The sequence below is a fragment of the Pteropus medius genome, unplaced genomic scaffold, assembly GCF_902729225.1.
Source record: "Pteropus medius unplaced genomic scaffold, Ma_sr-lr_union100, whole genome shotgun sequence".
Taxonomy (NCBI): domain Eukaryota; kingdom Metazoa; phylum Chordata; class Mammalia; order Chiroptera; family Pteropodidae; genus Pteropus; species Pteropus medius.
In genome coordinates, this window is record NW_024340692.1 from 20,821,205 (window position 1) to 20,843,383 (window position 22,179).

Consider the following 22,179-nt stretch of genomic DNA (forward strand, 5'->3'; position numbering starts at 1 on the left):
AATCCTTATTTTTTATATAAATAATTCCTTGAAATTCGTTTGGGAAACATTTAGCCTTCTATATATGTGTTAATTTGTCAATAATGTTTTGTTAAATGGTTTATGTGCTGGTTTAAAACCACATTTTCTATAAGGATGTTTTACCATTTGGAATCTATATAATTATCATAATCATTGTATTCTAATTCATGAAGATACCACATGGAGTCAAACTTTAAATTTTTTTTCTTTTAGCCAGATGAATTATACTTTGAGGAAGGTGATATTATCTACATTACTGACATGGTAAGCCCAGCTAAAATTTTGTACTATAATATATTAACTAAAGATGTATAATGTAAGACTATTTTGTATGGCTATAATATTGTATATTATTTAAATGCGTACCTATACAGAAAAACATATGACCTAATCTATTGATTTTAGCATTATTTGTAATAGCATAAGATTAGAAATAGAATTTATGTCTATCAACAGGAAAATAGTCAAATAAACTTTGGTATATTAGAGTATTCAGCTACAAAAAAATGAGAAATATCTCTGCATACTATAGTGGAGTAATTTCAGTAAACAAAAAGCAAGAGGAAAAAAAATGTGAATAGTGCGCCTTCACTTATCTAAGAAAAGGTGAGAAGATGTACATAAATCTATTTTCTCCAATTTAAAGGAAAAAGTCCAGGAGTTATAAAGTAAAATTAAAAAAATCATTTTTTCTATGTAGGGAAAGGAAATGGAGTAGAGGGAACATAGTTAGAAGATAGACTTTTGAAAAATTATACTTGTTTTGGAGATCTGACTTTGGAATCATGTAAACTTTTGCATAGTGATACAATTAAATTAAATTGGTAAAAAGCAATCCCTGAAAAATATAAGCAGAATGAATCAAATGAACTTAATTGTACTCTAGGTAATTGACATAACCACACAGAGAGGAACTATTCTAAGTAACTTTAAACCTTAGCAGTTTGACTGAACAACTCTAGTAGAATGTGGATGAAAGACAAAAAGAACTGCCAAAAATAAAATTGTAAACTTTTTAATTGTGATCTTGTTGGGGAAGTGTTGGTAGCGCTATTCTGAGAGAGTTGCATGTGTATTGTGGTTTAGAGCAGATGAGTCATTAGGTCAGTTATATTGAAAACTGGGATTTTCAACCTACAAGAAAGAATATATAGGTATAAGATCAATGAGGGTAAGTAAAAATCTTTAGATCTGCATTTGAATTGGATGATGTATTTTATCTAAAATAAAACCAAAAATATTTCCTACTCCATTTTTTGAAAAATGGCCAACCCAATAATAATGTTATCTTCCATTAAAAGGAACAGCTCCTTTAAGAAATGTCTGGTACCAGGTTGGGGACAGTTAAAGTACAAGGTAATCCTAAAACATCTTGTTTTTAGAAAGCAAGAAAGCCACCAAAGACTACTTAGGATCACATTGTAAAGACACAGGAACTAAGTTGAAGAGGCTATCACTAGCCAAGGACAGGACAATTTGAGCAATTAGGGCAGCAATTCTCAAGAATTGAAACACATTTAATATGGTTAAATTCATGAATTCCTAATGATATTTTAAAACAAACATCATCCATCACTCTGAGAGAATGTAAGGGAACCAACTTTTTGTTCTGAAAACTGTTAAGGAAAATAATCGGCATTTATTCTGCCTTTTTTCTATGAACTTCATCTTTGGATAACCTGAGATGGGATGAGGGAAAATTTCTCTTTAAAGAGATATTCTAGTTGTTTAAAAGAAGAAGGAAAGATAGAAGTAAACCATTTTGCAACCTCTGTGAAATAATGGATCCAGATAATGCTCATCATGGTTACTAACATTAGAAAAAGAGAGACCACCAGATAGTATATGTCTTTTGATGGAAGAAATCTAGACTACCTATGAAATAGTCTTGCTAAAAAAAAAAAAAAAAAGAAAAAGAATCTGAACCTAATTAAGCTTGTAGAACTAACGACCAATTTATAGGTAATATGGGGAACTGAGGAACAATTTTTGATAAAGGATTCAGTAGGCAAAATCCAGACTATTTGAAACTACAGAACAAAAGGACTGGTTTTTTAAAGTATATTGTGAAGAAGTGAAAAATAATGGAGGGGGAACCTTATAGACTAAAAGTGACTTAAAAGCAAATCAGTCAATCAAATTGTATGACCCTTATTTGGATTCCAAATTATGGAACAACTGGGAAATTTGAGTATAAAGGTGAAATAGAGATTTTTAGAAAACAGACAAAAAAATCTTGAAGCTAAGAGAAGTTAGACTAGACAAAAAATATCCTATAGATAGTCTATAAATGTAATTTTTCTCTTCTCGTCCGAATTATTCGTTTAATTTGTTTGATCGTTGAGGCTCTTTGATGAAGTGTATTTGAATTGTCGCAGGTGGATGTGTGTATATTTGTAATTTAGTGATATGGGGAATGGACATTTGTAACTAGAGAATAAAGAAGGTTGATCATTGTGACCAGGGCCAATGGACATTTTGTAGAGCAGGTACAGCCAAATGGTTTTAAAAGTAATTAAATGTAAACAGGATTTGGTACCACTTAATTTAACTCTTCTTTCACCAGAGTGATACCAATTGGTGGAAAGGTACCTCCAAAGGCAGAACTGGACTAATCCCAAGCAACTATGGTAAGCATGGTCCCTGTGGCTGTACTATGGCTCTACTCAGTGTGCTTTCAATTACCTGGTTCCTAAGGCCCTTCTGCTTGCTGCTTTGGTTGAGAAATCAATGGAGTTGTTGCCAGTCTAGGACACTTTCCCCATAAGCCTCCTGTTAAGAAAATGGTCATGGACACCCGAGGGGCTTGAGCCTTGACAACTTGGCTTAAGAAAATGCACTGTAGCATTCTTGAAAGAACCCTAGGTTTCTAAGGAAATACTTATGGTTTTATTTCATTAAACTCTTAGAGTGTTTTTCTTCCTTTTTTTCCTTTTTGTTCTTTTTTTTTTTTTTTTTTTTTTTGCTGTTAAACCAATCTCATGGATGATTTCTTAGACTAGCCCTTTCTTTTCTGATGAAGTAACCCTGCCTTGTAAATCATGTTTGGAGCAGTGATGTTCTTTAAATGCATATCAAGGCAGTTTAGGGAGCTTGAGCCGTGAGATGCAGTCCCTACCATGAACCCGCTTCTAGCTGAAAGGGGCAAAACAGACTTTCGTAGAAATCAGCAGAGTAAGGTAAAAAGAGCACAGGATTGGCAAACGCAGGTCCTATATTCTAATCCTTTTGCTTCCACTTCCTAATAACAAGGGACCTTAGCGAAGGCACTGAACTGCTGCTTCTGGCACTGTTTCCCCATCTGTATAATGAGAAGGTTTAAGTTAAATCACTTCTAAGGATTCTTTTGACATTAACATTAGATAAATCCTTAAACCAATAGGGCTGGCATCAGGCACCAGTTCCAAGCACTGGAAGGGACCTAGAAAATTTTAAGGAAGGCACTTTAAAGCTCCTAGGGGAAGGGAGGAGAGAAAGAGAGGGGATCGAGAGCTGAGGCTTGGGGCCCAACACAGAAACTCCACTTGCCCTGGTTTTAGGGTGTACCAGTATGGATTAAAAAAAGACTTCAAACATTTCTATACTCCTCTAACCTTGGAAATCCCAAATACACTTCTACCACACACTCCATTTCTGAGAGTGTAAAATGTTCCTTTGTGGCTTTGGATCCCTGGTAGCCAAGGGAGTGTCCAGTTATAGTCCTTTATGGACAGAGGGAGTGAGTCTGAAGTCTCATTTGAATAGCAGTGTTCATGCAGTCACTCCTGATTCTAGGACAGCAACGAACACAGCTTCCTTGGAGGCACTTGGAGGTGTACTGATTGCCCTCTCTGAATATAGGAAGCAAAATATTTTCCCCTCATGCTGCCTCTCACATGTATACACACAAGCGAAACAATTTTAGTTGTCTTCTTGTTGGATGTTTTTACAGAATGTAAAAATGAACATCATATGCTTTCTTTTTTATTTTTGTGACTAAATTTATAAATACTTGAATAAACTGGTGTGTGGGCCAAGGACCTGTTTGTTTTGTTTATGCTTCCACTTAATTGCTATGTTATTGTCTTATTGCTTAGCTTGGTTTCATTTAACACATAATTAGCTTCTTTTGAAGCAGGAAATATCAGTTTGACTTTTGTGCTATTTTTTTTTCCCACATTTAGTAAGGGAAGCTGAATTGTCGAAGGCCCTGGCGCTCGGGAAGCTGGGGGACAATGAAGGCTTTAGTGAATCATTTTGGTGACACTCAACATTGGGTTTGCACTTTTTCTTTTCAATCTAGTGGCTGAGCAGGCAGAATCCATTGACAATCCATTGCATGAAGCAGCAAAAAGAGGTAGGTGTGATTCTTTTTGATTGAGATACATAGTACAGTGAAAGACACAGGTTTTAATTATATAGTTTAATGACTTTTGATAAATGTATACACCCACATAACTAACACCCAGATCAAGATCTAGAACACTGTATCGTCCCAGAAAGTTTTCTTTCCAGTTAAATCCCTGTTTCTCCTAGAGGCAATCAATCTCTGTTCTGCTTTCTGTCATTCTAGAGAGATAAGTGTACTTTTAATTTTAAAATGGGTACTTTACGTACCCCTATGTTTAGTGGCAAGTGGAGAGGCATGGTCTGTGATTCCCAGAGCTCAAAATCTGGAAGGGGAGAGATGTGTTTAACAGAATAAGGTGGTGTGATAAGCATAGCAGTTGAAGTGTGCTTAAGATAGAGGCCAGAATGAATAACAGTGTGGCAGCAGAGTGGGGCCTTCTTGCAGGTACAGCGTCTAGGAGAGTGTTGATGTAGTGCAAGTGAATGGGTGTGGGTAGAGTTGGAGAAGGAGGGAGCAATAGGATGGGCCTCATACCTGTGGCTTTATCTTGTAGATCAGTGGTTCTCACTGAAGGTAACTCCTCCCTTCATACCATCTTGTAGATCAGTGGTTCTCACTGAAGATAACTCCTCCCTTCATACCCTGGGACATTTGGCAATATTTGGAGACATTTTGACTGTCATGACTAGGGGGATGCCACTGGCACCTTTTGAGTAGTGGCTGGGGATGTGCTAAATATCCTACAGTGCACAGGACAGCCCCCAAAACAGATTTCTCCAACCCCAGATGTCAAAAGGGCCACTGTCGAGAAACTCTGCAGTAGATAATGGGGAGTTTTTGCAAGGCCTCAGCGAACTCTCTTTCATTCTATTTGTTTTAAGTCTTTTTGAATCACATATGCAAAAGCAAATGATTGGTTTAGGATTGTGCATAAGTAGAACTATGAAACTGACATTTCAAACATTTTTTGTAAATTAGATATTTAGGCCATTAGCCAAGATTTTAAATGAGTAGTTATACTTTAACGTATAAAAGCAGCAACTTTGAGTCGGTTACTCAATATTTCTTTTCTTGTAAGAGCCGAAAGTACATTTTAAATATGAATACGAGTGTGTCTCCTTGTTCTTAGGCATGACTTTTTTTCCCCCAAGTTCCAGGAATTCACAAAAGAATATATATGCATGTGTGTGTATATATATATATTTGGTTTTTTTACAGAGTAAAAATAACTTATGTAGACCTTTTAGGTAACTCTTCCCATTAACTTACCATTAAAAATTGATGTTAATGCTTTCCATTAATAAACTGGAAGTCAAAATGTACCATAATAAATGCATTACTGGGCAAGTCTTAATTTCAGACTTGCTGATTAATCCATTGCAAATGGAACTTTATACAGGATGAAATTAATCTTAAAGCAAAACAAAAACAAAACCGTATTGTGTTTCTATAAATGTAAAATTTTTTTTCAGGCAACTTGAGCTGGTTAAGAGAGTGTTTGGACAACCGAGTTGGTGTTAATGGCTTAGACAAAGCTGGAAGCACTGCTTTATACTGGGCTTGTCATGGGGGTCACAAAGGTATTATATTTTGTTTGTTTCCATTAATGTCTATGCTACTGGAAAATGTGCTTCATCTAGGGGAGTCGGATTCACAGAAATGAAAAAAACCCTGGTTATTCTTTTCAAATCCTTTTTTTTTTTTTTCAAATCCTTTAGAACAGTGATTCCCAGCCTTTTTGGCACCAAGGACTGGTGCTCCTATGAGAATCTAATGCCTGATGATCTGATGTGGAGCTGAGGTGGTGATGCTGGCACTGGGGAGAGGCTTTGCTTGTTTGCCTATTGGTCAACTCCTGCTATGGGGCCCAGTTCCTAACATGCCATGGACCAGTATCGATCCGTGGCCCAGGGGTTGGGGACCCCTGCTTTAGAACATCAGCCAGAAGCCTTGTTCCTGGAAGCTTTGTAGAATAGTAGGTAGAATGTGATCCATCAGCCTCTCTACATGGACCTCTTTCACTTGAAAAAGTGGAAGCTTCCTTTTCTCTCTCAGGCTTAGAAAGGTTACAGGAAAAGAACAGCAATATAAAAACAAACCCCGTTATCTAATCTTACAAAGAAAGGGACAGAATCGACTCCTCTAGCTTAGCCTTTCCCACGATATGCTTTCATGATTTTCCATTTGAATTTTAATGCAAACTGTTAGATTCAGGAGAAGACAGTATTTGCATGAGTAATGATTTAGTTGATAACTTTCTGTTATAATCAGTAGTAAAATTGATAAATGAGATTTCTAAATGTATTTCAGCCTGGCCAAAAATCTACCACACTCACTTTCTACCTCTCTCTATAACACACACACACACACACACACACACACACACACACACACACACACACAATAATCCCAACAACAATCAGAAATAAAAGAACTCAACAAATTAAATAGCATAGCCAAAGGTAAATTAATGGTTGTCTCCCAAAAGAAGCTCATCTTATTTTAGCTAACAAACATAAGTCAGTGATATAAATATTAAGTATCATAGTATCATTAAAAATATTCCTGTAAAAGATGTCATATGAAAATGCAAAATCCAAATTATTTGAGAAAAAATTACCTAAATCTATTTATTTACATACATTTTGAAAAATTTGTTGTAAGAATTTTCTTGAAGATTTTTCTAAAAAATCCTCTTTTTAAAATTTATTCTGGAAAAAAGAAAACTTATTCTGTATAGTCTTGTCAGACTTTTACTTTTCATTCTTAAAAATTATCTTTTCTATTTGAATTTCAGATATAGTAGAAATGCTATTTACTCAACCAAACATTGAACTGAACCAACAGGTGAGATTGCTTATGGGGAAGTCATTCTCTTTGTGTGGTTTATGGGCGTGAAAAGTCATATCTTACTATCTTGACCTACCTTTTCTTATTTATTATCTTTCATAAAATCTTAAATCAAAAGATCACAAGCACGTAGTTAAATTACTATTGTACTAAAGTTCAAATTGTGTAAAGCCCAAAATGCCTACTGCATTTCTCCTCATGCATCACTTTTGGCTTTTAGCTCTTTCTTACTAAGGAAAATGTTCATAGAGCATTCTCATAATGTATCATCTTCATATGTATTTTGGCATCCTGTCTGGTAGGTGAAGATTTAAGTTTATCATCCGTCCAGCTCTCATCTTCCAGCACCCTAGTACCCAGCTTTTCCTCCTCTGGTCTTCTCAATGTATCACATCGTAGTTTTTGGTTATGTGTAGAACTTTTTGTTTTTATACTTACTGACTTTTATTTAGCTAGTGTGTGTGTGTCTCACTCTCACAAAGACTCCTATATTGTTTCATATTCTCTTCATGTACTTTTCCAAAATGTATAACATAATCAATTGCTTTCCTTTTTCTCCCTGGAATCATACTTCTTGAAGCCTTCCATCCTCATTCTCTAATCTAAACAATTTTGTCTCTGCTGCTCTTTGCTGTTTCCCTGGGAAAAACAGCACCTTTCACCTCTCTCCTGTGTTGTCTTCACTTTTCTGCATCTTGTGTCTTCCATTTGTTGAAAAATATCTTCAAGTAGATTCCCAAGAAATGGGAAGTTGGGATCTATTATTTGGCTAGGTTGAATTCTAGGTTGAAGTTATTTCCTTCAGGATTTTTGCAGGCACAACTCCATGGTATTCTAGTTTCTAGGCTTGCTCTTGAGAGGTCTGATGTCATTTTGGTTCCCATTTTTTGTGTGCGTGATCTGCTTTTTCTCTCAGTTGGAGTCTTTACTCTAGCTTTGGTGTTCTAAGATTTCATGATGATGGGCTTTCGTGTTTGTCTTTTCCCAGTAATGATGGTGAACTTTCTCAGCATGGAAAGCATTATTTCTTTTAGAGTCTTTATAGCCAGTTGTTTGACCATTTTCTTTATTCTTTGCTTCTGAATTCCTATTAGTTATGTTGGACCTCTTAGGTTGAATCTCCAATTTTCTTAGCTTTTCTGAGATTTTTCTTGCCTTTATCTTTATGTTTTATTTTGGTTACTTTTTTAAGTCCCCATATGTCTGCATTAGTTTTCTATTGCTACATAACAAGTTACCACAAACATAGCAGCCTAAAACAATACCCATTAACCTTATACTTTATGTAGGCCAGAATTATGGGCATGGCATAGATGGGGTTCTCTGCTCAGGTCTCACAGGCTGCAATCAAGGTATTGGCTGGAGCAGGGTTCTCATCTGAAGCTCATATCCTATTCCAAGCCCATTCAGGTTGCCAGGAAAATTGAGTTTTGTACCTGTAATAATGTGACCCTCAGCTTTGAGAGACCACCCTTCTCTATTGATATTTTACAACATGGCTATTTGCTTTCTTCCTCAAGGCCAGCATGACAGTGTGTCTCTAACTATACCTTTTTTTTTTTTTCTGGAAAAGGCACAGCCGATTAGGTCAGGCCCACCCAGTATAATCTCCTTTTTTTTCCCCCCTGTTTTTTAAAAATTATTTTTTAAAATACTTGTTTCAATTATTGTTGGCATACAATATTATATTAGTTTCAGGTGTACAACATAGCGATTAGACATTTATATAACTTAGGAAGTGATCACCCCAATCAATCTAATATCCATCTGACAGCGTACATAGTTATTACAATATTATTGACTATATGTATATATTTCTTTATGTTATACCTTACATCTTCATGACTTTTGTAACTACCAATTTATATTTCTTAATCCCTTCTCCTTTTTCACCCACTGTCTTCATCCCCCACCTCCCATCTGGCAACCCTCAAAATGTTCTCTGTGTCTATGAGTTTGTTTCTGTTTTGTTTTTTGATTTTCTTCTTTAGATTTCACATGTAAGTGAAATTATATGGCAATTGTCTTTCTATATCTGATTTATTCCACTCAGCATGATACTCTCTGGGTCCATCTATGTTGTTGCAGATGACAAGATTTCATTATTTAAAAATTTTTTTATGGCTGAGTAATATTCCATTGTATGTATGTATCACCTCTTTATTCATTCATACATTGATGTACACCCAGGTTGCCTCCATATCTTGGCTATTGTAAATAATGTATAATCTCCTTTTGATGAACTTAACATCAGCTGATTGGAAACCTAATTATGGGAATGATATTCTGTTATATTCACTGGTCTCATCCACACTCAAGGGGCGGGAATTATACAGGGAGTGTGTACCAGCAGGCAGGAGTCTTGGGGGCCATCTTAGAATTCTCTGTACCCCAAATTTGCTCTTTTATTCTGATTATTACTTTTAAATAGCATCTTTTTCTTGTTTTGTTATGCAATATCATCTTCTATCTCCGATATGTTAATTATAGCTTTTGAAAACATTTTCTGCAATTCACGGTACCGTGTCTTTTTCCTTGGAGATTCATTTATTTTGTTTTTGTCTTTTCTCAAATATAGGAGGCTTTCTTTGAATACCTAGTATCTTAATTTATCTATTCATGTTTAAATCTTATTGGAATCTCTGTGTGCTTGTGGGGCTTGTTGGCTGTTGGTTTTCTTTATAGGGTGAAGTGTCCAGGCCCTGTTTGTTTTGCTGGGTTGAACCCATATACCAGTATGTGTACTTATTCCCTCCTCTGTGTGTGGTGCTGCTGAGCTTCACCAGAGAAGTAACCTCCAGCCTACTGCCTGGAGGTACATGCTAGATTATACACCCTGGGGCAGGGGAGGAAAAGGCAGCTGGAAGAGCAGTCTTACTGCTCAGTTTGTAGGTTTCCCACTTACTCCCTGCTTTTAGTTTCTGGCCTTATTGCCACCTTATCTAGTACCAAGTGTCCATGAGCTTGGAAACTATCTGTTTAATTTCTCGACAGGGTAATTCTACCATCTGTCCTGGGTCATCTGGCAGCAAAGAGAGAGGCAGGTGATCTGGGGTTACTCCTTATAAACACTTTCATCCAGTACCCTTGTTTTTACCCCTATGCCTCATTCTTGCTTCAGGTCTCCAGGCATCTTCAGTTCCTAATTTATGTTAGGTTTCTGTGGGGGCAAATCTGTTTGTTTCCTCCTGGTGTCTTTGCAGGCATCTGCACTTCCACTTGTGCTCTGCCACAGCAGTTTCTATTCCTCCATCCTATTCCATCTCCCAAAATGACTCATCTTTCATCCCTTGAATCTCCTTTCCCTCTTTGGAATTTTATACGATTTTATAACATTATTTTTATTTCAAATTTACTTAGAGTAAGCCTAAATTCATATTTGTTTTCAATCCATACTCTTTTAAAAATGCTGCTTTCTCTTTTTATCACCATAGAACAAGTTGGGAGACACAGCTTTGCATGCTGCTGCCTGGAAGGGTTATGCAGATATTGTCCAGTTGCTTTTAGAAAAAGGTAAAGTGTGTGCTGAGTTTATCAGGTCTTTGCTTACCCTGAAAAATAGGCTACATCCAATTATACTGTTTGAAAAAGTAGGAAGAATAATAGGCTCCTTAGGCTTCTTATGTTAAAAGTGGAATTTTAACCTCTACTCTGCCTGAATCAGAGTTGTTATGATAAGATGAAATTATTGTGATTTGTGTAAGTTTTTAGTTTTAAATTAAAACCTTGGTAAGCTTTAAAAATACATATATTTTAGTAAGAACATGTACATTTCTGCAGGCCTAAAGGGCTTTAGAAGGAAGGGGTATGTGTGCGTGTTTGTATTTGTGCAGAGGAGATCCTCTCTGAGAAAGCTGTATGAGTAAAGAGGCTCCCACTCTCACAAGAAAGTCTTGATAAATAAGAAAGACAGCTGTAGCTGCAGTGTCCTGCTTTGAGCTGAACAGGTGCTAGATGTATAGAGAATGAAATAAGATCCCTTGATTCCCTGTTTTTACACAAGTCAGTGGGAACAGTGAAATTATGGACCATCTGTCCATTCATCCATCCATTTGTCCCACAAATATTAATTAACCCTTATAGAGGGTTACATCAAGAGGTGTGCTATCTGCTAAGGCAACCACTGGCCATGTGTGCTCCTGAGCCCTTGAAATTAGGCTGGTCTGAATTGTGATGTGCTGTAAGTGTAAAATGAACTCCAGATTTCAAAGACTTAGTGAAAAACATAAAATATCACAATAATTTTTATAATGGTTATATGATGAAGTGATAACATTTCAGGTATGCTGAGTAAAATAAAATATATTATTAAAAAGAATTTAACTTTTAGAAAATGTAGCCACTAGAAAATTGAAAATTCATATATGACTCACATTGTATTTCTATTGGGCAGCGCTGGTTGAGGAGGACACAGGAAATGGTTGTGTTTCTTCTCTAGCATAGCTGTCTCTGAACTTTTCCTGTCCTAACAGAAATCATGTGTATGAGTACTAAAGTATAATTTAGTGTAAGATATGATTATTCACAGAACTATTAACCCTTAGGATTTTTGAACTGTAGCACAATGAAAAAATGAGGTTTTCCATACAACCCTAAGTGTGGATAGATCTAATTCTGCTCAGGACAAAAATTTTCACACGAGATTGCTATATTCCTAATTAAATATACTATTCTTTTTGACTCAATATTTTTGTGCCTTTAAGTTTTAGGACATTTATTTTTTGTTTGTTGAAGAGGATGTGGTTGCAAAGAAAATGGTACTCTCGTATATTGTGGCAGAAAGTATAAACTGGTAAAGCTTTCCTGGAAAGCAGTCTGACAGTAGCTAACAGAATTAAAAATGTACATATTCTTATATTTCAGTACCACTTCTAGAAAACCATCCTTCAGAAATACATATAAACAAAGATGTTCAAGAGATTCATGGCAGTATTGTTTGTGATAGTGAGAATTAGGAACAGCCTAAGTGCCTCTCAGTAGAGGAGTGATTAAATGAATTTTTGTAACAGCTACAAAATGGAATACTTATAAACATTTAAATAGATTGAGTTATAAGTATGCGTACTACTAAGGAGTATCATCATATATTGCTGAGTTAAAAAAAATCTTGAGGTCAAAAGGTATAAACTTCCAGTTATAAAATAAGTCATAGGGATCTAACTTACAGCACAGTAACTATAGTTAATATTGTATTGCATATTTGAAAATTGCTAAGAGAATAGATCTTAAAAGTTCTCATTGCATTAAAAAAAATTTGTAACTGTATGATGAAGGATTTTAATTAGACTTATTGTAGTCATCATTTCACAATATATACATATATCAATCAAATCATTATGTTGTACACTTGAAACTAATATAATTTTATATGTCAATTGTACATCAATTAAAAAAATCAAATTACAGACCAATACATTTAGTATGATTAACAGACATATGTGTCTGTTAATACATTAATGCTCATAAGGGAGACAAAACTGATGTCCACTTTTTGGGAAAGGTTATCTCTGGAGAAGGTTGAAAATGGGGAAGGACAGGGAAAATGGGAGCTATAATGGGACATGTACTTTTGTTCAGCATACTTCTTTCTGTATTTTTGACTCTTTAACAATGAGAATGTATTCATGAATTCTGATAAAATTTTTAACACAATGAAGACAAGGAAAAAAGTGAGTAGAAGATGGGGTACGGGAACTATGAATTTGCCTCTGGGTTTTATTATGTTACTATTCTGCTAATTTGCATGAGCGTATACTTAAAGATAAAATATTAATCCCTCTAGCTCAACCTGCACGTTCTTTTCTAAAGACCTTCTTGAACAGAAGAAGCAGCAGAGGACATATTGAATTTAATCTCCAAACACTCATGCTGAGGCACATATAGCTACTAGGGTCTAACTGATCTGGGATTTACCATAGGGACGGTAAACTCCTCATTGAAAAGTTCACATGAAATTCTATAGGGACTCAAAGGGAAAGGCAATATTTTGATTCTGCATAATTATCACAGGTGTAGCAACAACCTCCCCGATTAAAGATGTCAAATACACTATTACTGTTTTGAGAAAGATTTTTCTGCTTTGAAAAAGCTTACTTCTGGGCCAGAAAGGTTCTCCAGTTTTGTCAAACGTGATTAGTTTTGGTGGAGAGGATTGGCTGCTACTATAAAGTCTTCAAAAACATCTAATTTACTTTTCTCGTGTTGGGGAAGGTGCTAGAACAGACTTAAGAAACAACGAGAAGAAGTTGGCCCTGGACATGGCTACTAATGCTGCCTGTGCGACTCTCCTGAAAAAGAAACAGGGAACAGGTAATTGGTTTTAACTCTTCTCTCTCCTATGATGCCACCATGACTAAGATTTATCAAGTTAGCATTGGGGAAAAAAATTTCTTGATTAACTCTTCAGATGATTTCGAAGTTAGATTTTATATTCTTGGTCTAAATCAGAACCTCTGACACAGAAGCATACCTTTATGCAAACACATTTGACGAGACATTGATTTTTTCTTAATATTTGTGTATTTCCTTTGTTTCTTACAATCAAATTCTAGTCACTTTGCTTTCCATTACAATCCTTATCAGAGAACCATGGTCTCCATCTCTTCTTCAGACATATTTTGATGAGTGGTTTTCTATAAATATTTTTTAAATTAAGCATGTAACATCTCCACGATTGTATTTTGTTTCTATATTATTATTTTTTTATTTTATTTTTTTTTGTTTCTATTTTAGATGAAGGAATCACTAAACTATAATCAAAATTATTCTAGACTTTGTAGATATTTTGGCATTTATTCATAGTACTATGGGTGTTTTAAAGATAGAGTTTAGGTGCACATTTTTAAAGATAAAAATAGCTATTGATGTGGGAGAATAGATTTGAAAAAAATGAAAAGTTTGTGTGGTTGTTTTGAAAAGGTATGAAAGCAAAGGTATTAAACACACTTGAAGCATTCATGATTACTATTCAGAGAGCGGATGTTTTTTAGCCTATTGAATGTTTCTCCCCAGAGTCATTCTAATGTAGTGATTCCTGAAAGAAATGCTAGAAAGATATGCTTTGAACTCTTCTTCCCATCCTCCTATTTTTTCCTTTGTCATTCACCATCAACCTCCTGGTCCGTGAGAAACCCAGAAATGTAGAAAAAGGAAAGGTAGAAGATGATTTGGCACTGTAATATCACTTTGAAGAATAAACCAATAATTGATATTTTTTTTACTATTTTTTAGAAAGGAACTCGTATAAAGGAGGACTCATTTTCTACATGTCTTTAGCATTGCTATTAATCATTCTAATCCTTCTTAGTATTGCTTTATAGTCTAAACTTTAGACTGATTCATGTTGGTGGAGAATCACCAAAACAACTTTTGAGAAATTTCCATTATAGAGACTAAGTGCATTTGTTTTTATTTCAACTTGAGGGTATTATCATTTTCAGAGTTCTTGAACTTGTGTAATGAGATACTGATTTCTATTCTTATCTTTCGAATCAATTTTCCATTACGTTTTGAACCCTGGGAAAACTTATTTCTCCCTCAGGTATCCTTTGATTTATGAGAAGAGGCAATGTTATGCTGTCCCATATTCCATTCTTAGCAGAAGCAACAAAATAAAGTCAGTCCCCGGGTTTCCTGTTTCAGTCAAAAACATCACACAGTCCCCTTCTCTTCATGGTCATCAAGGAAGCTTCTCAGAATTATCCTCCTCACCTATCATCAAATCCCATCATGCCCTCCTCACCAATCTATTGTTCTTTTTTGTACTTTATTCCAGATATGTGTTTGTTTCAGATTCTTATTTCTTTTAACTTCAGTTCAGATATAGTGTAAACCATTAAGAAGTTTAGGATTCCTTAATTATTTAAGCCATGAATCCTCATGCATGAGTAGAATAGGTTCTACTGAGTGAGAAAGTATTTACCAGCTAAGTGGTGCTCCCAGCTACATTTTGACTGTAGCCATGTGGGAGAGACACATTTACTAGAGGTGGACCTCCTACTCCTTGCTGCCTTGGTTGTGTCAGGACTGTGGCCTAACTTCCTTTCTCTGCCACTGACTTCCTGTTGCTATATGGGTATCTTCAGAATGTCCTGACTGAGGAATTAGGTTTATGAGCTGAAGGTTATCAGAATCTCATGCATAGTATGAACCTGATTGTGATAGGCAAGAAAAATACTAAATCCATTCAGACTCCAGAGAGCTGCAACCAGAAACCTCGACATAAGCAACTGCAGCTGGGAGAGGCAGATGGCAAACTCTTCTCTTTATTCCTCACCTTTCTGTGGTCTTTTAAAATAGGGCGGGGAGATTCAGTGCTCTATTTCTTTGTTTACTCCAAGTGTCCTGAGCCTGCCCTTCTAAATTTGTGCTGATTAGATAATGGATTCATTAAGGAGGTAATCTTGGGGCCTGGCACATAGGGCCAGGAAATGAATTTTTATATTTCAATTTTCATGTTATCTTTTTCTCTGTTTTTTTTTTTTTCTTGCTTCGTTTCCCTAATCATCCAGTTTAAAAAGTTTTAATTTGTCTTTTGATCCTAGTTAGAATAAGAATTTGAATATTGGGCCATATAGTTAATTGCCAGCATGTACTCTAAGCTGGAAAAGGTATATTCTGATATTGCGTCCACTTTTAAAAGCACAGCTTGGATTTCTTATAGAGACAAAACAATTCACTTGTTGTAATTACCATGAAGTGTAACTTTGGGATATAGGGGTGAGTTCAGGGACATGTTTGAGGGTCGAACCCTTAAATTTTTTCCAACTTTTAAAAATTGGGGTATAATTTACATTAGGTAAAGTACATAATTCCTAAGTGTACAGGTAGATGATTTTTTTTATTGTGCTTACACTTACTTGCCACAACCCAGATTAAGATAGAGAATATTTCCCATACTCCAGAAGCCTCCCTCAGCATCCTTGCTTCTCTCACCATAGATTAGTTTTTCCTGTTCTCAGACTTGATATAAATGGAATCAAATAGTATGTACTTTTTTGTGTCTAACTTCTTTCACTTAACATTATTTCTATGAGATTTATCCATGTTACTGTGTTTATCCCTCCACCATTTATTTATTGTTTGTCTCTGTCTCTGTCTTAAGTGCTAGTGCTTGTTTTGTCATAGTTTTTTCATAATGGAGTAGTTAGGAGCCATGATTTTTTTTTTTTGTTTGCATTCAGTTTTTCACTTTGATAACATTTGTGGAACGTGTAAGTCCAGGGCAGCGAGGTTGAGGAGAAATGAAAGTGAAGTAGGGGAGGATGGGAAGCGCTACTGTGAGATATGTTACCATGCTGGTCATGCTGCAAGACAGGCCGTGAAGAGATACAGCTCTTCATTCAGCATTTGTCCATATGAGAAGTTTTCAGAGAAACTGCCTCAGAGCAGTCCTTGAAAGGAAGGAAGCAGAAGGAATTTATTTGCTTGGATCTTTTCTGTCTCTGGATTTTATTTGGTCAGAATTTGCACTATGGCAAGTCATCTTTCTCTTACTAACAGAAGAAATGAGGTTAAAACAAAGTGCAGAAGTAACCACTGATGGACAAAGAATACTTCAAATACCACAAAATCTGCTATAGATATTTGACTAGAGAGTTGAATAGGTGAACAGTTAAAGATCAGATGTCTTTCCTTTGTACCGCGTTCAAGGTTGATTTTACATTTGATGGGGTTCAGCTCTTTCTATTTCAAAACTTATTTATTTTTCATTTCAGTCTTTTGCTTCTGGTTATACTTTATTTTTTGTGTGTTTTCTGAAATGAAACTGAAGCTTTGGTGCTTTCGTTCTCTTCCTTTTCTCCCCCTCATTAGTTATCTTTCTACCCAGTGACCTTGGCTTCAGGTCAGGCTGCAGGCTGTTGACTGACCAACATGTGTGCACTTGTCACTGGAAGAGGAGGTTGGAAGCACAGTTGTCAGAGTGGAGGGGCATCTGGTGTGTTCCACACTGGTCATGGTGCATTTTGTGTGAGATAGAATAATGGTACCTTACTTAGTAACATGTGCTTTACTTTTCTGTGTATCTAAGGAATGTGCAGACAAATGTATTTGTCAGCCTCCATGGAAGCAGAAACTCAACAGTGAGGCTGAAAAGCAAAAGTTCAAAAAGATCCTTGGGTAAAGTACAATCCCTGGGTCTGAGAGTAGATGGCAATTTGTTGAATCGTCAGGAGTTTTAAAAGTGAAAACGAAATCCAAACAATTTGTAATTTCTCTCTTTTACTTTCTCTCCGTTTCTTTTTTTTTTTTAGATGCCGTTCGAACATTAAGCAATGCTGAGGAATATCTCGATGAAGATGACTCAGATTAATTCCCTTCCAGAGCTTTAAGAGATAAAACTTCTGTTGCTTTTGCCATTCCAAAACCCTGTCTTTGCCAGAAGAGTGTTGGTAACTGTTTAAAAAAAAAAAGTCTATATAAACACGGCAGTATTGCACAGTGTTTGAGTAGAATATGTAAATGAATAGTTCTCACCTTTGTTTGCCAGTAAGTGGCTGGATACTTTGCTGTATAAAGTACTTTTTTGTTCACGAGGGTAGAGTAAGAAGAGATTATTTCTATTTATCAAGCTGAAAGAATTTTAAGAATTTATTTCTTTAAAAAAATCAGGATGGTTTTTTTAGTTAAAGTTCTTTACCTCAAAGATTGAGATGTTTTGAATGGATTTTTCAAGGGGGGAAATGCTTATTATAATAAACCAAAAGACTTAACAGAAAATTGTCAATTATTCTGACAAAAATAAACATTTTAAGAGACTTTATTCCTTTTGTCTGTTTTTCTGGTATCATTCTTTGCTGATAAATAAATAAAACTTTTTATTTATATTTAGGTAAAGACCGATTTTACTTTTTTATTATATTTTGTATTTATTAGCACAGAAGAATCATCATAACCAGTTTTCTGTTCAACTTTATCTGCTTCGAGTAAAGTCAAGACAATAATCATTGATAAGATACATTTCTAATAAAATACATAACTTTAATAATTATGAGACTATCAGTTTTATCTCCAAGGTTATACTTAGTGTAAAGAAACCCAACAACTCATTACAGTTTGCTTAAGGTTTGAAAGATTAAATAAAAAAAAAAAATGATTTCCTTCTTATGAAAGATGCCATAGTTTTTCATAATGGAGTAGTTAGGAGCCATGAAATTTTTTTTTACATTCAGATTTTTACTTCAATAACATTTGTTTTCTCAGTGCATAGCTCTAGCTCATAATGATTTGGATTCTTTTGCTAAAACATCAATTGACATTACAGGGAGCCTTCTGTACTACTGAAGTGACACTTCATTTGAGATTCTAATTATACAACACTACAGTGATGATATTAAAAATGGCATGGCCATTGGCATTTGTCCAGATTCCAGGCACTAGGCCCACCAGTATATTTTGCAAGAAGATTTCTATACTAATTTCAAAAACATATTGGTGGAAAGAAGGAAATGTTTGAAGAAGGAAGTGGGTTTGCTCAGGAAACAAATAACTGCCCCTATAAGAGTTTCCTCTGTCTCTGACTGTTTGGTTTTTCTCTCTGTGGGTGCCTTGAGAAAGGATACCCTGAGAAGCCAGTTTGAGGTCTTTCAAAAATACCCCAACTAAATTTTAGTAGAAAGAAATCTACATAAGTAGTGATGGCAAAGGATGAACATAAAATCTGAAATTAACAAAAAATGGTATTCTTAAAACAAATATTTTTCTCAAAACATCTGTTCTCACAGAACCTTTAAGGATTTGTTCTTTAAAATGGGATTTGTGCCATAATGCAAGTTTTTGGGAATCTCTAACTTCTTGTTCCAGTATACTGTGAGCCTGGGCTAATCAAGATAGATCTCAACTAAACACTTAATTTTTTAACATTGATAGAGATAATACAATTTGTATTAATACAGATAATTTTTATGAAACTACTCTGTGCTTGATGTCTTTACGTATTTGAGGATAGTGGAGACTTTACTGTCATTGCTTGAACATTATCAAACCCATGAGAATTCTAGAAAGTTGGCCAACTATAGTATTTTTGAAAGTGGAGGGTAGACTTAGGTATATGCATGCATTTTTGGTGAAACAGAACAACACTTAGCTGTGGTTGAATCTCTATGGTAAAAATTGCTTGTTTATTCAGCCAGGCTGACCTGAGCTTTTTCAGGGATTGTTTAATGCTGAACTCAGCAACAAAAATTGGTTCTAGGAACTTACCACTGCCCTGACTGTGCAGAAGAGAGCTCTGATTATGTTCTTGAAATGACTTTGGAGGTTTTGCTGTAACCTGAGCTTTCTGACAGTCACTGTGGCCTGAACTCCTTCCCAGCCATTGCATCCTTTAGATGGAAAATGCCTTTCAGCCCCTTGGGCAGTGAGATGCTTGTACAGCTACCAGCCTGGTAACCTCGGGCAAAGAACATTTTTATCAGAGTTTCCCATTTGAATTAACTTTCCGGGAGCGTTCTGGGACTGTTCTGTTGCAAATTACTTATCGTTGGACTGCCATGCATTACAGCTGTCAGTTTATGTATTTCCTTGGTGAGCCCCTCAAATCGCTTCTTTTTTCAATAGATTGACCATGCTACCCAAAGGGAAATGTTGAGCAAAGCAGTGGTGACCCTTTTTTTAAAAAAAAATCTTACAAAACAAGTTGGAAATAATGCTGAAAATGAAATCTCAGATAATTTTGGGAAGAGGAAAATATAATTTTTTTCATATATGCTTTCTTCATAAATGTTCTTTATTGTATAGAATGTCCAGTTTACTGGTATTTCTTTTTGTAAGCCCTTTATTTCTCATCTTTAGAGACGATGATTTCTTTTTCGATAGGCTGTAGAGTCTAACACTTACATGTGATCATCAGCATTTCCCTGTTGACTTTGATTTTCTTCGTTTTCTTAAATTTTATGTTGTAAATATGGATGTATCAGTAATATACAGAGCAGCCATAAGTTGAGCAGCCAAACTTCAAAGTGTCTGATTACTGAAAGTTGAATTTTTGGTGGAAGAAGTATTGCAAAAGAGCAGTCTCCCATTTTCACTGAAAATACAGCTTTGGTGAACAATTTTCTTAGTGAAGGAAAAACTGCAGCCACATATTTATGGTTTCTGTCTCTTTATTTCTTAATAACAAGTCTTTACATTTGCCCTTCCCTTAAAAAAAATGACATAAAATTAAATAAAACTACCATTTATTAAATGCCTACTCTGCCAGCGCCTGTGCTAGGCACTTTTAATGACATGATGTCATTTGATCTTTACATCAACCCTGGGCAATGAACATTAATATCTTTATCTCTTTACAGAGAAGCTGAGATTTCAAGAAATAAGTAACTGGCTCAAGGTCATGATGTTTGAAGGTAGAAGTGCCGTTTGGCTGATTCTAGCACTTGCTGCCTGCTACTACTGGCAGATGATGCCATTCACATTCTTCCAGAAACATATGCAGAAATAGACTAGCTCCTTTTCCATCTCAATCCCTGGATGTAGCATCTTATAAACTCAGCATATCTACTAATTTAATTACTTAAACCAACATTAAGAGCTTTTTCTTATAAAGGATCTCCTATTTCTTCCCCTAGAGAAATTTTGACAATACTTTTCGGTTCCTGGTAACCCTGCAGAAATATGATTTAATGAAGCAGGTTGTACCTGCAAGTGTCCAAAATTTCCAACTCTGTGCAAATGAAACTGAATAAGTATTAAGCTTAGATTAGCAGTTGTCCACCTTGCTCTGAGTTTGCACTGCTAAATTCGACATTTCCCTCAGACAACCTGAGCATTCCTCACATATTTCCACATAGCCATGAAAATAAATGTGTCATTGGAAGAGTCAGGGAATGTTGTCTTACTCAAGTCTGGGAGTTCACCGGGGACATGTAGGTAAACCTCACACCTCCCATGCAGTTCTGTTGTTGTTTCCTGCCAATGGCCATATGCTTGGAGTTCCCAACACTCTCCACCTCTATCTAACTTGCACCATTGCCTACTGGGGCCTGGAGTGAGGCCAGGTTCTTGGCTGTGGCTGAGGAAATTCAAAGGTAGGAGTTAGAGAGCCTGAGAGGAAGCAGGAAGGAAAGTGGAGGTAGAGACAAGGAGGAAAGAGGCTGAACAACAAAGGGGAAATGGTGACTCTTTTTAAATTACCCATTGTTCTGATATGAAGTCATAAGAATGCTTCAAGAAGTGGCTAAGAGTATGGGCTTCAGAGTGAAACTCTGGATTCAAGTCTGGCTCTGCTGCTTATTGCTGAGTGGCCTTGGACAGATTACCTAAAACACTTAGATTTCCTAGCTATAAAATGGGGACTGGTACCTTCCTAAGAGGATTAAATAAAGTGAGCTATGTTAATGACATAAAGGGAGTGCTTGGCAGAGTCATTGCTCAATAAATATTGGTTATACTCACATGCTTGAACAAAGATGTTTTCATTAAAAACAAATGTGTGTGTATGAAGGATGTGTCAACAAATGTTTTTCAAAGTCACTGCTATTGTAAAGAGTGGGATTTTCTAAAATATTCGAAGAATGAGTGGAGGACGATAACGTTTCCTTCCAATCTTTTAGGTGTGTTTATATGTGGTACTACCATTTTTCAATGTAAATTTACTTATTGAGAATTACAGAGAAGAGGTATCTAACATGAAGAGATGTGGTTATTGCTATTATTTTTAGAATGATTCAAAGGGCAGATGTGGAGAATGTCTCTGCCACTTTCTGTTTTACATTGTTGCTTTGGAGTGGTTTGATGGGCTTGAAAGTCTATAGGTCCAATATTTGGTACCGATGATTTCAAACTGGAAGTTTATTTGATATTACCATGGTGCTCTCACATTTCTTCAAAACAGAAACAATCCATCTATTCAAATAGATAAGCTTTGCAACTTTATACCTTTCACCTATGAGGTCTAAGCTTCAAGAATTTAGTTAACTAATGTCAATGAGATAGAGAATGAGATATTTAGAAGTTAAGTATCATACAGTCCTTACTAA

The 22,179-nt window shown here is 35.7% G+C and overlaps 1 protein-coding gene across 1 annotated transcript in view; it reads left to right on the forward strand.

Annotated features, from left to right (window-relative positions):
- The window catches only part of OSTF1 (osteoclast stimulating factor 1), a 50,778-nt gene extending 32,815 nt beyond the window's left edge, over nucleotides 1-17,963 (forward strand). Inside the window, exons 3-10 of the mRNA XM_039843359.1 lie at nucleotides 235-285; nucleotides 2,588-2,651; nucleotides 4,304-4,357; nucleotides 5,824-5,931; nucleotides 7,149-7,198; nucleotides 10,636-10,714; nucleotides 13,412-13,510; nucleotides 17,455-17,963. Coding sequence (XP_039699293.1) covers nucleotides 235-285; nucleotides 2,588-2,651; nucleotides 4,304-4,357; nucleotides 5,824-5,931; nucleotides 7,149-7,198; nucleotides 10,636-10,714; nucleotides 13,412-13,510; nucleotides 17,455-17,513 — 564 coding nt within the window. The 3' untranslated portion in view covers nucleotides 17,514-17,963. The remainder of the gene's footprint in view (nucleotides 1-234; nucleotides 286-2,587; nucleotides 2,652-4,303; nucleotides 4,358-5,823; nucleotides 5,932-7,148; nucleotides 7,199-10,635; nucleotides 10,715-13,411; nucleotides 13,511-17,454) is intronic.
- Nucleotides 17,964-22,179: the final 4,216 nt, after the last annotated feature.